The 15829-nt window shown below is 47.8% G+C and overlaps 1 protein-coding gene across 9 annotated transcripts in view; it reads right to left on the bottom strand.

Annotated features, from left to right (window-relative positions):
- LOC123344610 (Grid2 interacting protein) overlaps positions 1–15829 on the bottom strand; it is a 102484-nt gene that overhangs the window by 10283 nt on the left and 76372 nt on the right. For 6 of the 9 annotated variants that reach the window (XM_044981014.1, XM_044981006.1, XM_044981011.1 and 3 more), the window contains 9 exons: positions 13705–13812; positions 9916–10016; positions 9230–9347; positions 7897–8222; positions 6891–7304; positions 5299–5386; positions 3779–3868; positions 2345–2541; positions 1003–1158 (listed from right to left, as the gene is read on the bottom strand). In XM_044981014.1, coding sequence (XP_044836949.1) covers positions 1003–1158; positions 2345–2541; positions 3779–3868; positions 5299–5386; positions 6891–7304; positions 7897–8222; positions 9230–9347; positions 9916–10016; positions 13705–13812 — 1598 coding nt within the window. The remainder of the gene's footprint in view (positions 1–1002; positions 1159–2344; positions 2542–3778; positions 3869–5298; positions 5387–6890; positions 7305–7896; positions 8223–9229; positions 9348–9915; positions 10017–13704; positions 13813–15829) is intronic. The other 3 variants (XM_044981008.1, XM_044981007.1, XM_044981009.1) reach the window with 3 other exon arrangements.

Below are 15829 nucleotides of genomic sequence, written 5' to 3'. Positions count from 1 at the left end.
TCTGGTTGCTTACACATGGAGATCTTTGAGGAGTGAATTCTTTACATGTAACCCTTTCTCCAGAGCCATGCTTTCCCTTCCTTTCTGTCCCTCTGACCCTTCACAGTGGGGCTTGGCAGTTTTGGAAATAGGCTAGGACCCCCAGGCCTGAGCCTTCAATAAAGTGCTCTCAATGCCTTTCATTAGAAAAGGCCCCTCACAGTCACTGGAAGATGATTCAAGACCTGTCATGAGAAGAAGACAGAGGAGCTAAAGGAAAGTGGGGGATACCCTTATCACAAGAGCTAGAGCCCACCACTGGAGCTGTGTGAATTTCTCATATCTACAAGTTAATCTGCAGCCAGCTACTGGCTCCAGAGGGCTAACTATGTGTGATTTGGGTTGCTGTGAAAAGGTCATTAAGAGGATTAAACATTAATTTGGAAATGTGCTTTGTCACCTCGTGTTGTGTTTGTTTTACCAGTTTCTTCTAAAGCATGCAACTGATAGCAAGGGGCAAATCTACAAGCCCCCTGCTCAGTGGATCGGCAGGAAGGCAGGGGTAGGCTGCTGCAGTCCAGGGCCAAGCTAGACAGCAAGGGAAGAGGGATTTTTTCCACCTGGCAAAAAATCTTTGGCTAGCTAGGACTTCACATTTGTCACTGTGCTGCACACCACAGCCCCTCAGATGTTCATAGCGACTGCTAGGGTACAGCCCACATCCTCCTGCTCCAAAGCCCCAGGTCCTGGCCACTTGAGCTAAAGGAGAATCTCTTAGGCTTTGTAAACCCACATACAGCCAACCATTCTGCTGCAGAGTTAACATGCAGCCAGCTGTCAATTCTACCGGAGCCCAGGGTTGGTCCTTGATGGAACAAACCAATAGCCTGGATTGGATCAGCGTGTGCATTAACTCTCTCCCCGCCCTTACACCGGCTGGCACAGACTGTGCATGCTTTGCTGAGTGGCGGATGCTGGATGCCCCCCAATGGCTATTACTGGCAATGAGGTTTGTTCTCTGACCTCTAAGATCTTAGCCAGTTTCTTGCTGCTTTTCAGCTCCAGGGAAGCCTTGCAGATACACTCATAGCTGGCTTTGATCTCCTCTGCCTTCTCCTGCAGGGTGGTCTTACAGTAAAGGCTGCGTAGCCGGGTTTTATATTCTGGTACTGATAACATCTGAGAAAAAAGGGAGCAACAAATTACTGGGGTCACCGCTGATTAACTCCCTTCCCTCCCAGTTAACATGCAGTGTTCCCCTTAATGCAGAATTTCCCTCTACTGCGAAACAGCGCTTGCCTGCCCTCTCTCAGGTATCACTGGGTAGCAACTGTGGGTAGCTGCTGATGTTTTTATCAGCAATCGCTTTCAACTCACTGCCACAGACTGGGTTTAATGCCAGTATCCACCAGAGAGTCTGTCACTAGGAAGAAACTCGCAGCTGGGCAAAATTGCACAATCAAAGCTCAAGCTCAGTTGGTTGGTAGCACAGGTTTGTCACAATTCCCATCCATTTATTGAGTGGTAACCACATGGCAAGGGAGATTTGGGAGACCCAAGTGGCAGAGTCTGAGGTCGATACGCTTTACTTTGGTACCTGAATGCAGGGCAGTTCACAATGCCTGGCCACATACTTATATGTCATCAGCAAAACCAAAACTCAAGAGTAGATCTGGCTATTCCACTGAACACACCCCTGTCCCCCACCCCAATAGTGCTGTGCATCCAATACTAACAAGCAGATCACAGAATTCTGAAAATCCTTTCCTCTTGGCATGGGGTTCCTGGGCTGTAAGCTTGAAAGCTGGTCAGAACATTGCATTATTTCCCTAAAAAAAGGAGCCAGCTCTATGAAACCTACGAACCATTAAGAGGAAATGTAACCCTGGATTCTGGAACTTCCTCCCTGACTCACTTCCACCCTCCCCTCATTAAACCAGTTTTTTTAAACACCCTCCTGCCAAGAGGCCTCTGAGCCCTGAGTCTTGTCTCAAAAAAACCACTGGCAAATTAGACCAGAGAAAAGCTACAATTAAAACCAAGTCCAGTTAATAATCCCAGAGGTGCCAAGATGTGAGCTAATCCTCCCTGCTCAACCACTGGATTCCCAGGTGCTCCACCTCCCTCCCCGGGGCCTGCATAATGTGGGTTTAGGCTGGAGGCTCTACAGGGCCCAGCACACTCTTGGTGCTACAGTTTTATACCTGATAACACCTGTAGCTGTTTGATTTGATGCAGGTTAGTCTATGAAACAATGTGCAATTATTCTCCTACAGCTGGCTGAACTGGCTGGATTTTCAGCAGGACCATCCCAATGACACTGCAGCATCCATGCCCTCCCCATGCCCAACCACATGGCAGCTACCTGCAGGACAAACTGGTCTGGCTCACTCAGCTTGCTGGGATTGTCCTGGTAGTTCTGGTACTGCTGGACCTCCTCTGCGTCAGGTGCGTACAGCAGGAGCTGCTTGATGTGAGAGGACTCCAGGCGGTCGCTCTCCATTGTCATGAGAATTTGGCGCAGCTCGATGTGTGAGAGCTTGAGGTGGGCTATCAGGATGGCTGGGGAGGAGGAGGAAGGACATCAACTGGGGCACAGGGAGGAAGCAGACTCCAAAGGCTGGTTACATTCTATATGAATTTTAGTGTCAGGGAAAAGCTGCCGGGTGGACACCCCAAAGGGAAGCTCCATAGGGGCAGGAGAGCAGCCTCTTGGCCTCTCTGCTAAGACTATTGGCGAGAGGGCCACCTGAGGAGCTGTTTTGTGATGTGGACACCTGCCCAACAGGAACTGGGCCGGGACAGTTATATCTTTTCACCCGAGCCACCAAACCACCATCACATGGTGAGAACTTTCAGTCACTACCCAGCTGGGCTGGATCGCAAGATGCAATCCAGAGGTAGGAGACTCCATTCCCGTTCCCGCCCCCTTTATCCAAAGTGTGTTTGGAATATGGCTCATTGACATATATCCGAGCGGAAGCAATGCAGGGGATTAGCCTGGGTGACAGAGCAGAAGCCTTCATGCATGTCAGGGTCTAGTCTCCCCATGGCGCTCCCCTAGGATTAATGAGATTCAGGTGCATGATAAAGTCAGATACCCAATGGCAACATTCTGCCTTGTCCTACGCAGTGCACAGGGGATGGAGGACACGTGAAGCCTTTTTCTCCTCTGCACCTCACTGCATTCCCATGCAGGAGCCAGGCAGAATGGTGACCTGTCGCTCTACTGAATGCTAGGCAGCAGGGCCAGGCTAAGTGTCCACTTGCATTCCTCGGATTCAAGGGGGAGTGGCCAAGTTGTCTGGGGTCACACTCAGGCCCTCCCCCCTCCATGTGCCTGCTGGTGCCTCAGCCAGAGGCAGGCACTGGGGCAATGCACACCGATCCTTACTGTGCTGCCCTCAGGTGCTTCTGGCCGTGTTCTGCAGCGTCCTCTGCTTTGCACCTCCTCCCCGCCTGCCACTCTCCACAATGCAGGGAGAAAAGACTCATTCCTGGGGCTGCCCCATTATCTGGAGCGCCATCCACCCCGCTCCATGCCAGTGAGTCACATCCCATCTTTATAGTTCTCCTTCAAGCTCGTTAGCTTAGGGCTGACTCTCTCTGCTAGCCTACAAAGGACACTGTATTGCAGTGGTCTCTATTGTCTTGTACTGACCACTGCACCCAGGCAAGCTGGGATGTACCTATTTATCTTTGCTCTCTTTTTACCTTTCCAGCTCTCTATACTGCCAGGTACTGCCGTTCCATCTCAGGACCTGTTTAGGGTTTTGCTTCCACTCTGACATTTACTTACATGTGTTGTAGGCCTTTTTGTGAGACAAAATTTCAACCACGTCTTTCTTTTTAAAGGATTCAGACAACAGAGTTGGCTCTGGAAGAGAAACTGAAAGATTTAATCAGATGTAAGGACGGGTTCAGCTAACTCCAGCACAGAGGAAACTGGGCTGAAAACAGTGAGATAATGAATGAGAGTGAGGAGACATGATGCGTTGGGCACAGGAATGGCTCCGGGAATCCTTGAATTCTGTAATTCAAAGATCTCCTGAATGGAAGACTCATGCTGAGCTGAAAAAGGTAAAACAAGAGGTGAGATATACAGAAAAATCCCAGATTGTTCCAGAAACTTAACTGGGTGAGTTAGTACCACCTCACGTCACCTCACCTCACCTCACCCTGCCAAAAAGCCTCCCAGACTAGCACCCTCAAATGACCCTCCAAAACCACTATGTTCCCATATCAGATTTATTACCTGAGCACAGAAATCCCATTCTGATTTTATTCTTCTCAATCCAAGTGAGTCACAGACTGCCTTTCTAATGGTTAGTCATCACTTCCTCCCACACCCAGGAGAGCAATTGGAAGTTACCCATCCACCTTCCCCCAGGAGACAGACAGGTTATCACATCCCCATGCCCCACAAGAGATAGACCTGACCTTATCCCCTAACACTCTTTTTCAGTTATGGAATTGATTTTCATTCATTAAAGGTTGCTCTGCTAGGAAGGCAGACCAGGACTCCTGAGCTCATGCTCAGAGCTCCACCTGGAGTTCTTTCTAGCCCATTCACTGTGTGATTTGCACCCAAAGACTTGGCCATTTCATAGAATATTAGGGTTGAAAGGGACCTCAGGAGGTATCTAGTCCAACTCCCTGCTCAAAGCAGGACCAATCCCCAGACAGATTTTTACTCTTGTTCCCTAAATGGCCCCCTCAATGATTGAACTCACAACCCTGGGTCTAGCAGGCCAATGCTCAAACCACTGAGCTATCCCTCTCCGTGGCATGTACCAATATCCTAATATGCAGAGAACTGTAGTAATTGTGTACAATATTTAGATACAAAGTTACACATGTGTTTTTGGTGCAGGTTCAAGCTGCTGGTATTTGAAAACCAGGCTCTTAATCATAAGGAAAAGAGGTTTTTGCATGTCAGCTTTCCCATGTAGGGCAGGAAGCTGAGATACAGCTGCATGAGAACTAGTAAGTGAAACTGAACATAGAAAGGGAAACTGTCCAGCTGAGTTTCACAGCCCCACTTGACTGAAATGCAGACAATAAACAAACAGCATCACTGGAGAAAAATAAGGGAGATTTTAAAATAATCTCCACTTTAATAATCTGAGATGTTATTTAGTACCATGTGGAAGAATTATTGGTAGACCACTATATATGACTTCTGTGTTGTCAGTGTCCCTGGAAATAGGCATTATCTCACTGATTACTTAGTTCTTGCACCATAAAGCATTCCCTATCTGTTCTGTGTCAGCTTTGGGTTCTAGTGGCAGCATGGCTGTTCATAAGTGGTTTACTTACTTGCAGGCTTTTGAGTTCCAAAATGAAGCTCCAGGTCGAGGTATTTGACCATATCACTCAGTTTGTCATAATCTGAGTCTTCTCCAAGCTGCAGGAGGAGGAATATAGTCAGTAAGACCCTGTCCCAGGAGGAGATCTCCATGCTGCACATCCCTATTCTGCGCTGCATTCCCACCCCAAAAGCCCTACACTATGCAGCCCCAGAATACCTAGAGGCAGATGCATTTTTGTGGCATTTTCCTTATAACTGGGGTTTGCCCACTACAAAGCCATTGCAGACACTGGAGTCTATGTGATCATGAATTTCTCTCTCACAATGTCCTGGAACGGAGGTATTTTTTATATCAGAGTCAGACTACGTCCCATGGGATCATTCTCTGTTCAGAAGAAAGAAAAGAACCTGGTGATTCAATCCTCCAGCATTGCTGCTAGCAGACAGTCCCATTGGAGTTAACTTAGCAGGTTGTATGACATTTAAATTAAAAACAATAACTCGTCAGCATGTTTCTTGGGCAGCTATTATTTCACTAATGCATGTGATGGGAATTACAGAAACCTCAAGGGTCTTTTGCATCCAAAAAAATCACTAAGCAGAAATACTTCATTCCCAGCCCTCCCCCTCCCCAAAAACAAACAAACCGGGGAGTGAGAAACAAATGCACAGGCAGAGTACTCCAAGTTAATTCATTGAATAAAATCACTTGGGGAATTAGGGATCCGCATGAGAGACTGCCCAGTTGTTAATTTCTACATTTTCTAACGCTGTTTAGGGAAGAAAGTACATGGCTTGAAATTTAAGTCTCACTGAACTCAACTTTTTCCAAATCAATTCAAAACAACTAAAATTCACCTCAATCAAGTCTAATCCTATCATTTTAGCTGAGATAAGCAGCTGAGTTCTGTGTCACCACCAGGGGGCGAATCTCAGCCTGTCTGGCACAGGTCAATAACATCACTTCTGGTTCTAGCCTCTCCTCCATCTCTCCAGTTATAATGCATCCATCCCTGTGATACCTGGGTATCATTCTTCTGCTTTCCAGCATGTTCACAATTTTTAGCCCACCCCTGTGGATAAAACTGCAATTTCCTATGGCTGGTGATTGATGACAGCTCCTGCTCCCACTGACCAAGCCACATGGAGATAAAGGAATATTCCGTAGAGTGCTGCTGGGGCAGATCTTATTGGATACGTTTCCCAGTACTAATCACAGTTGACCCTTATGTGGTTCTTTGGGTTCTGAGCCAAACAAAGCAAGGATGAAATTAAGTGAGGGGCACCATAAGAACTGCCCTTGGGGTAGATAAGTGAGTCCACCTGTTTCAGTTTCTTGCCTAAGGCGTGGCCATCCCCTGATATTCCAGGGGAAGGGAAGAACACCCCCCAGCATGCACCTGGCCAACTGGAAATGCTGCTGCACATGGGGAAATCTTCTTTCCTGACCCCTATAGTGTAGGCCCTGGAGCCTGAGATTTGATTACTTGGATTGTTAACTTTGATGATGTAGCCATCAGTGTAAGTAATGGACCCAATGTCATCCTGCCCTGACTGAGCCTGAGTGCTGTCATTCCAGTTGCTGGGTTCCATACGGTACCTGTCCCCAGATGGTGCCTTCCGAGTTCTCCACTTGCTCCCACCGCAGCCTTTTGACACTCATGTGGCTGGACTCGCTCCTGCGATGTACGAGGCCCCGCTGCAGCAGGGGGGGTGCACACGGCACTGGTGGGGGAGGTGGGGGAGGGGGAGGGGGAGGAACTGGGTGTGAGTGACTCCCTAGGGTTTTGGAGAGTGGGGAGGAGATATTTCTTGTGGCCTCTGAGCTCAAAGTGAGTGGTCTGGAGTCATGGAACTGCGGCGGAGGCGGGGGCGGACTGAGTGGGGGAGGGGGGATGTGATCGGACAGGGTGGAGTAGGTCAGAGAGCTCCCTTCATCGCTGCTGCTGATGTACTCGCTGGCGCTGCTCATGTCATTGGTGACATAGCTTCCCTGGTCATCATGGAAACTCATCTGATTTGGGAAAAAGAGAATGTAACTACACCATGAGAAAAGCTTCTACTCCCAGCTACTGGGCACAAAAGCCCATCAAGGTACAGGCTAAAGCTTGAGTTAGCACAACTCGTCAGCTGTTAACATGACCACTCTGTAGTGTGGACGCAGGCTAGCACCTAGGACACAATTCCCTGGGGAAGAATTCACAGCTTCCTGCAGTGCAAAGAACCATGGGCTGAGCCCTCACAATCTTAATGCCTCACGGGAGGAGTGCAGCACCCCTGTGTGGCCACTCTCACTCGAGCTAGGCTGACTGGAGAGCAGTAATGTAAGTGTAGATAACTTGAGTTAATGCCACAGCACAGTCAGACCCTGGGAGAGCTCCCTGCCCCAGGATCACAGTGCTTTGCTGTACAGCACAGAACTCTCCTTCATCGTCCCCATCCAGCTACTTCTGCAGGAGCCTCCCTGAGATATAGCCACCAAGCTGCTCCCTCCTGCTTTCTGAGTGTGATGCGACTGTACCTCACCGATCATCCCAACAGGGAACCCAACCCGAGGGAGCCCAGGAGAGCCCTGAGCGCAGCCCTGTCCAGGTCCCCTTACTCACCTCCTCGTAGTCATTCTCAGGTGTGAGGAAGTCATCCACAATGGTGACCCTGTGTCCCAGCTGCTCACTCAAGGCGTCCAGGAAGCGATCTGTGTCCCGGCTGCGTGGGGGCCTGGAGAAGGTGAAGAGCTTCTTCCGTCGAGACAGGGGGCTGAGCATGTACTCCATGTGCTTGGGGGAAGGGGCAGGGCTGCTGTCTAGGCTGACATAGGGGTTGGACTCTGTGCTGCTGGGGGAGGGGATGCTGCTCTGTGGGTGGTAAAAGCACTGCTGGGAGGGCAAAGGATCACTCTGCCAGGAGATCGTCATCCCCGACTTCCGAACACCTGCAGGAAACAAACAGGGCTGCAGAGTAGACTCCTCCAAGCCTACATCTCATTTAAAAGCAGGGCTATGAACATTTCCTGTGGTCTAACCCGGATGCCTAGCCTTCACCCAGCCAGGAGTCACTAGAGCAAACTGTCTGTGTACAATACAGCAACCTTGAAATAAAGGTGCAACCTGGAGAGATGATAGTTGCCAGCATGCAGTGATCTATCCTGATCTGAGCAGAAGCTGCTTGGATCAAACCAGAGCATGGCAACCCCCCACTGAAGATAAAGGTCACATTCTAGAACTCTGTGGGCCCCCTTAGACTCCTAGGCTGCACTGTTGCTTTCCTTAGTATAAAAAGTTGCTGTGATGTGGTGCACAGACCCAACACTGACCAAGAAGGGTTAATTAGAGCCTCTGGGTTCCATCAACCCTGCCCCAATACACCTGTGAGAGCTGTCAAGCCTGGAGGAAGGGTTAAAAAGGGGAAAGCCCAGCTCAGTAGTGGCTGACCAGCCGAGAGAGAGGACGTCTTGCACTAGCTCCTTGAAAAAAAGGAGTGGGCGGGGCCAGGGGATATTTAGAGACTACCAGAAGGAAGGTGTGGCTGGGGCCAGGATCTAGCAGTCTCTGGAGAGAGTCTCCCTGGGGGTAGGTAGGAACTGTTACACTTCACACAACTAATGTGTTTTTCTTTTGGACCTGGGAGATTGTGCTTCTTGCCCTGCCCAAGCCCTGCTTAAGGTCAGAGTACGACCAGGGGAGCCAGCAGGCCCTTCACCCCCCTTTTCCCCCAAAGGGGATGACTGCCCGCAATAAACCTGTGTTGATTCCACCCTAATGGAGCCCATGCAGTAATTTGTCATGAGACCTCAAGTGACTTGATCCCAGGTGCAAAGAGAAATGTAACGTAATCCTGGGACTGCATAACTAGCACCAAACCCGCATGTTGCGGGTCATCATACCAGCTAGAGCAAATTAACTGCCTCGATCCCAAAACCAGGAGAAAGCAAGCCTCTACCTGCAGCGTTTGCCTGGTCTGGGACAGGGGGTGAATCTCTGTGTGTGGGGGCATTAGCCACCTTTCCTGCAAAGCTGCCAATCAGGCGATTTTCTAACTCTGCGTAGACAGCCGACATCTGAAAGCAAAAAGGAAAACACAACCATAAATGTCCAACTCTGGAAATGTCTGAAAACCAGTGATGTAAAAGAGGAAGGCTCTATGTCCGATCCCTGATCCCAACTGCTCTCTCTTATTGATTGCATTAAAAAATCGCCCCTTTTTAAGGAGCATTTGACACTAAGGGAAGATGGTTCCCTCTTTTCTGAATCTCACACCATTCACTCTCTCTGATTAGGTTGTACCAAGGCTTTGAAAGATGCCAGTTCTGTTAAAGCAACTGACTGCCAGGGTAATATGTTTAGAGAGCCGTTCTGATGCGGTGCTGACGGGATTGTTTCTGGCATGGGAAGCAGATGCCAAGGTGATAAATTTGCATGCAGCACCCTTAGCACCTTTCCCTTGTTTATCTGCCTTCTGATGTGAACATAAAATAAAGTCAAACTGTTCTGCTGCCCTGTGAAGTCAAAATGTTACATATTCATCAAGCAAGATGCTGCCCAGGAAAGCTCTTCTCTCCCAGCCGCCACTTTCCTCACAGAAAACCCACCCAAACAGCTGCACACATAGATAGCCAAGGTTCAAACCATTTTGGGGTTGGGAGTCTCTGGAAGAGATGTGCCATCTCCCGCTTGCCTCTCTCCAGGCGTCAGACGAATTGATACTTCCCCGGTGTCACTGTGACCTGCTGGGAAGGAAAGAACTGCCAGTGATGTCCCCTGTATGGGCATCCTTTGATTTCACTGCTGCCCCTGCCCACCTCTCACTACTCAGAGAGCAGGGAACATCCACTCACACGAGACTAAGGGCTTGATCTCATCTTCCCTGCGGACCCAAATATCTCACTCCCTTCAGCGGAACCTTTGAATGCAGAACAAGGATAGTTCTGACTTTATGGACTGTACGGTCCCCAAACCCTGAATGAATGGTGACATATTTCCTGCTGCACTGTGGGTAATTTGTTAAAATCTTCATTTAAATTGGCATCTACACTGTAGGATAGGGTCACCCACTAGGGGAAATATTTGTGTAGACCAAGCAAATGTGCGAAAATATTTTAATTATGACACTGAGCATAGAGACACCAGACATTGCATGAGCAATTAGATGTAGCCTAGTGATTGGCATACAAGCCTGGCCGCAAGGAACACCAGAGTGCTGCCTGCATTTCAACAGCTACTCCTATGCTTGGAGGCAAGAGACTTTGCCTCTCTGTGTTTATAAAATGAGGAGATTAGTGTTAACCTGCCTACCTTGCTGGTGGGTTGGTGTGAGGCTACATGTAATTTCTCACTGTTTGAAAGGTGCTCAGTGTTATTATTACAGTATAATCAATAGGTTTTAGAGTGGTAGCCGTGTTAGTCTGTATAAGCAAAAACAACGATGAGTCCTTGTGGCACCTTAGACACTAACAAATTTATTTGGTCATAAGCTTTCGTGGGCTAGAACCCACTTCATCAGTGATGCACTTTACTAGTGTTGCACAAATTTTCAGCACCAGTTGCACAGACTCTAGTACAACATTGGAAGGAAGGAACATTACCCAGTTTGTCAATAGGTATTTCTAATGTATCCATCATAGTGCTATCAAGGCATCTTGTTACTGGAACACCAAAGATTTTCTCCTTTTTTAATAAACCCATGGATATTTTTTCATTAAGACACTTCACCCTAGTTGTCATGTGCTGGATAACAGATGAATCCAGAATCACTGCAGATGGAAAACATGACACAGATTCTGAGCTGTCACCAGAATAAAAGCAGGAGCATGAACAGTGAGGGTGAGACGAGGTAAGGGCTGGGACTCACAGGGTTATGATGGGGGAGTATGCAGATAGAACAGCTTTCCTAGGACAGCCACTCCACTAGCAACAGGCCAGCAGGCATATTCCTAAACTCATTTTCCTCTGTGCCAGATATGTCAGAATCAGGGTGTTTTTTCTGCAGTTGCCATTAATAGCTGGACTTTGTCCATTCAGAGCAAATGGGTCAGAGTCAGACCTGGTGTGAGTGGGTGGCACACCATGGCTTTCTGTGGAGATGTGCCTGCTTGCACCAGGGTTGAATTTGGCCCTAGATGTGAAGATAACAATATTTGGGCTGAAAGGAATGTAAATCTCTCCATCGGCTATTTAACATTTGGAAAAAGACAGGGATTAAAAAGCGTTTCCTCCCTGGCAGTCACTCACCCGTGTTTCTAAATGGAACTGGGAGTCTGAGCCTGCTCTCGGGAGAAGTGGCCACGGCGGCCAATCAGACCATTAACCTCAGGCCAGAGAACCAGATCAGCCATAATGGAGAGATGGGCTGCAACTCAAAGCTGGGCAAATCAGTGTAACCAAAACTCTAACTGAGTTCAAACACTGTCAGTCCTTCCCACCCTGAAGCATTATTGCTCATGATCAGAGGAGTCCCAGGGGCATCTTACTTCCTGCTGGACCTGGAGGGGTTAGAGTAGAGCCAGCATTTGAGGTGCGTATTGGGGCAGGAGGGGACATGGCTGGATCACCTTGTACTCCAGTGATCCTGGGCCAGCTGCATGGCCCCTCCAGGGTCACTGTAGCTTATGCATAATGACACCTTTGCTCCCCTTCTTGGGGACTGGAATCCTGGGGCCCTCACTCAGTCCTCAGGCAAAGTGCCTGGTGCCTTCAATAAAGCTTGCCTGAGTAAATGCTGAGTAAGACCTTTAGGCTTTGGCCCACTGCAATCAATAGGTAAAACACCTGAGCAAAACCTGAGTAAAATCTAGAGAAGGAATTTAGGATTTGCAGCTCAACAGGCAGAAATTCACCAGGCACCCTGCAAATCCAGCAGGTGTGGTTAGCTTGGGTTACATTCAAAGAAGCCCCTGTGGTTTTGGGTGTTCATCTGAATCTCTGACACTTTTGCCACTCCTCACTAGCAATAAATAGCAGGCAGGCTGATACCATCTTCCAGTTTACATTCTTTGTCATACTGACCTAGAAAACCCTTTCTGAACAAGTGGTCTGTACAATAAAGGCAGCTGGAAACCTGCTGGGTATGGGTTATTCCCAACACTCTCCTTTCGGTTTAGGACTAGTTCACCTGAATATTATTAGGACAACAGGTCACGCTTTCCTCCTGCTCTGGTTTTTCAGAAGGGCAGCTGAGGACAATATTCCTAACCTCACAGCTGTCAAATATCTGTCTGGAATGTGCAGCTTCCCTCTGGCTAATGCAGTTGTCTTGGATTCCATGCATTAATATCAGGCACAGGAAATCCCCCTCCGCAGCAGGTTACTGGATTCTCCCAGTAGAAGTGTCTTCTAACTGGCGGCTCTGACAGCATCCTCCTTTGACAGCTCAGTGACACTACAGTCCCTGTTAATGGTGACAAGTTCATATGAGGACTTAGGTCCCCATTTCTAAATGCCCCATTATCCCCTTGTTAGAGGCACAGGAGGCTATTACGTCAGAGGAACATGGTTGGTTATGGTGAGTCGCAGGGTGCTGAGAAACCGATAAGTGAGAAGGTGCCACAGGCAGAATTCTATTCCGCGCTGGGTGCCAGCTGCTAAAGGGAGGTGGATTGGCTGTGACTGCATGTCCAAACTATCAAGAGGGATCTGGCAGAGAACTGAGCTGGGAGGATGGAACCAGCAGTAGTGTGATGCTCTCCTGGGGAGAGCTGCAGGGGTTTCAGGATGTTGGAAGAGGCCCTGCAGGAAGGTTAGAAGGCTGTGGCTTACCAGTGGGAGGGGGAATGAGGTGTTTGTGGAGGACAGAGGGAAGGCTGAGAGCGGCTGGACGGGTTAACGAGCCAGGACCCCCTTCAGAACTAGCATTTGTGGTCCTGGGGACTTTCCAAACACCATTTTAGGTGTGAACCTGGGGAGGTCTGGACAAGCAATGATGAGATCCAGAAAGAACTATGGATCCAGACAGACAGAAGTGAGCCTCATCCCTTAATGCTGCAGCGAGGCTTATCCCTGGAAGAGCCCCCGGGCGGAATGTGCAGAATGGTTTAGATTATTGCTAATCCACTGGCCTGGCAGCCCACTGTAATTCTCCCTGGCTGTCCCTCTAAACAATGTTAGGGATTCTGAATAAACAACTTACAGCCTCAGCCCAGGCAGCTTTCACATTAGGACTTTCTGATGTTAAACAGTTTGTTCCTTATCTGAACAAAAGTGGATTTGCTGCCAAGGACTGTGAGCCTGACTCTCTGCTAGCTTGTACCTAGTGCTGCTATTTAGACCAATGTCAAATCAAGGACTGAGCTGGAACAACAGCTAACAATCCTGACTCTTGGGTCTGCGTCTTAACTACCAGGCCCGCTGGGCCCAGGATAAATGGGAAACAGCCACAGGAGCTCTCCAAAGGGAATCTTAATAGAGCAATAAATTACCTACCTCCTGTCCCACCTTCCTCAGGGCCTCGTGTTCGAATGCTTCCCCGACATACTGAGGCCCCTCGAACCAAAGTCCGGTGCCGTTCCTCTGCCTCTGGCTCTGCTGCAGCTGCAAAGAGACTTTATAAGTTATGGTGTTTTTGCAAGATGCACTGGCTCCCAGTGCTTCTCACCTACCATCTTCCTATTAATCACAGAGGAACAACCCCAGGGACATTCAGGTTTGCAGCTGCTGTTGACCACAAAGTTCTGTGAGCCTGAAATCCCACCCCCCACATGGGGACAGGATCCCAGCATATATGGCTCATCAGGAATGACTCCAGAGGGAAACAGTCAACGTTCTCTTTCTCCACCCTCTAGGGATGGGCTCCTGGCATGCAAAGCAGTCTGTACTGCAGTGCTGTAATGCAAGCTGTAACAAGAATTCTCCAAAACCACATGGTTGATGCTGGTGTTGGGTAAAATAATCTTAGCGTTACATCAGAACCTAGAGGCTATGGTGTTCAGTGCCTGGCAGGTAAGCACTCAGACATCCATGAAACATTACCACAGTGGAGACGACCACTTGGTTTGGAACAGATCAAATTAAGAGCTGCCCCAAATCTGGGGAGGTCTGGCCTTCATGTTCCCAGACATGGGTATGCACACACTGTACCAGAGTACATGGAAAGTCACGTGAGCACAGACTGACCTTTTATGGAAGGGAGAACATCCACTTCCTAATCGTAAGGTCTGAATACCAGGAACTCCTGGTTTTAATCCTGCCCCTGAAACTATGTGGCCTTGGGTAAGTCACTTCAACACCCTGTGCTTCACCTCCCTTATCTGTAGAATAGGACCAGTAACACCGACTCCTTGTAGGTTACTCTTAAATTACTATCTGTAAAGTGCTCTGAAGATGAAAAGTGATGTGTATGCACCAAACAATATTATTAATCCACTCAGAAGCCCAAGCTCACATCAAATGACCTGAAGTAGATACATATCTAATCTAACCATCTACACGGGGAAAAGGGATAACCTTAGAATAGCATCACCTGTAAAATACATATATGTGAATGAAAAAGAGCACATACATGTACAGCAGGCGCAATTACATGTTTATAGCACATTTTACTTGTGCAACTTAAATGCCTATTTTGAAAACTGCACTCATAGAATAGGAAAGGATGACCCACTCTCTACCAGTGTTAAAATAAATTAAAACAGGCAACTGAAATCAAGACTTCAAATCTGTCTCCTGACATGATTCTGATGTTCATAATAATATCATTTAAAGTCTTCATTTTGAATATCAGGGCCCAGCTGCTTGGAATGCTCATGTAAAAATATGCACGTTTGCCCACTTATTCTGAATGCACAAGCACAGTCATGTTAATTGTACATGCAGATTAGGTGAGCAAATACACAAGCATTTTTGCATGCTCAATTCAGAACATTTGTGCCTACACTGCAAGAGCTGGTTGACCCTACACAAATGACTTTTCCTTTGTAAACAGATTGTGTAAAAAAAAAAACTGTGTCTCAACAAATCCTCCCCTTCTTCAAATTGAAAACTCTTTCCTGCAGTTTTAGCCATGTTTAAAATAAACGTATCAGCAAAACGTAAATGGTTTAAAACACAGGAATTTAAAAGTAATTAACAAATCTAGATACAAAGATTAAAACCTTTCATTCTAAATTTACCCTCTGCCTTTTTGCTGTCTGATTGTGAAGCACATAATCCACAGCAAACCACAGTTGGTTTGTATGTTGCCACAGCAACAACAGATAGTGACAAGTAAGAAAAGATAGGTGCAGACTCCTTCACTGCAGGATGCAATGTGATTTGCTAATGCCACCCTAAATCTCTGTGATAGAACAAAACCTCCTAGGCAGAGGCTGGAATCAAGCATGTTTCTCACTTCTTTGTGTGATGTTTGATGGTCCTTAATTTTAACTGAACCCTAATTGTAGACATTTATTTATGCCACACGTTGGTGACATCAGGGGAGAAATTGCATCCCTTACTTATCTTTGACTGTCTCGGGTACATTTTTAAGACAACCTACCACAAAAATATTTTTCTTTCTTTCCCCCAAAATGTGGAGTTTCCTCCCAAAATTACACTGGTCCAAGGTGCAGGA

The sequence above is a fragment of the Mauremys mutica genome, chromosome 11 (assembly GCF_020497125.1).
Source record: "Mauremys mutica isolate MM-2020 ecotype Southern chromosome 11, ASM2049712v1, whole genome shotgun sequence".
NCBI lineage: Eukaryota > Metazoa > Chordata > Testudines > Geoemydidae > Mauremys > Mauremys mutica.
This window is presented reverse-complemented; position numbering and strand designations above follow the sequence as displayed.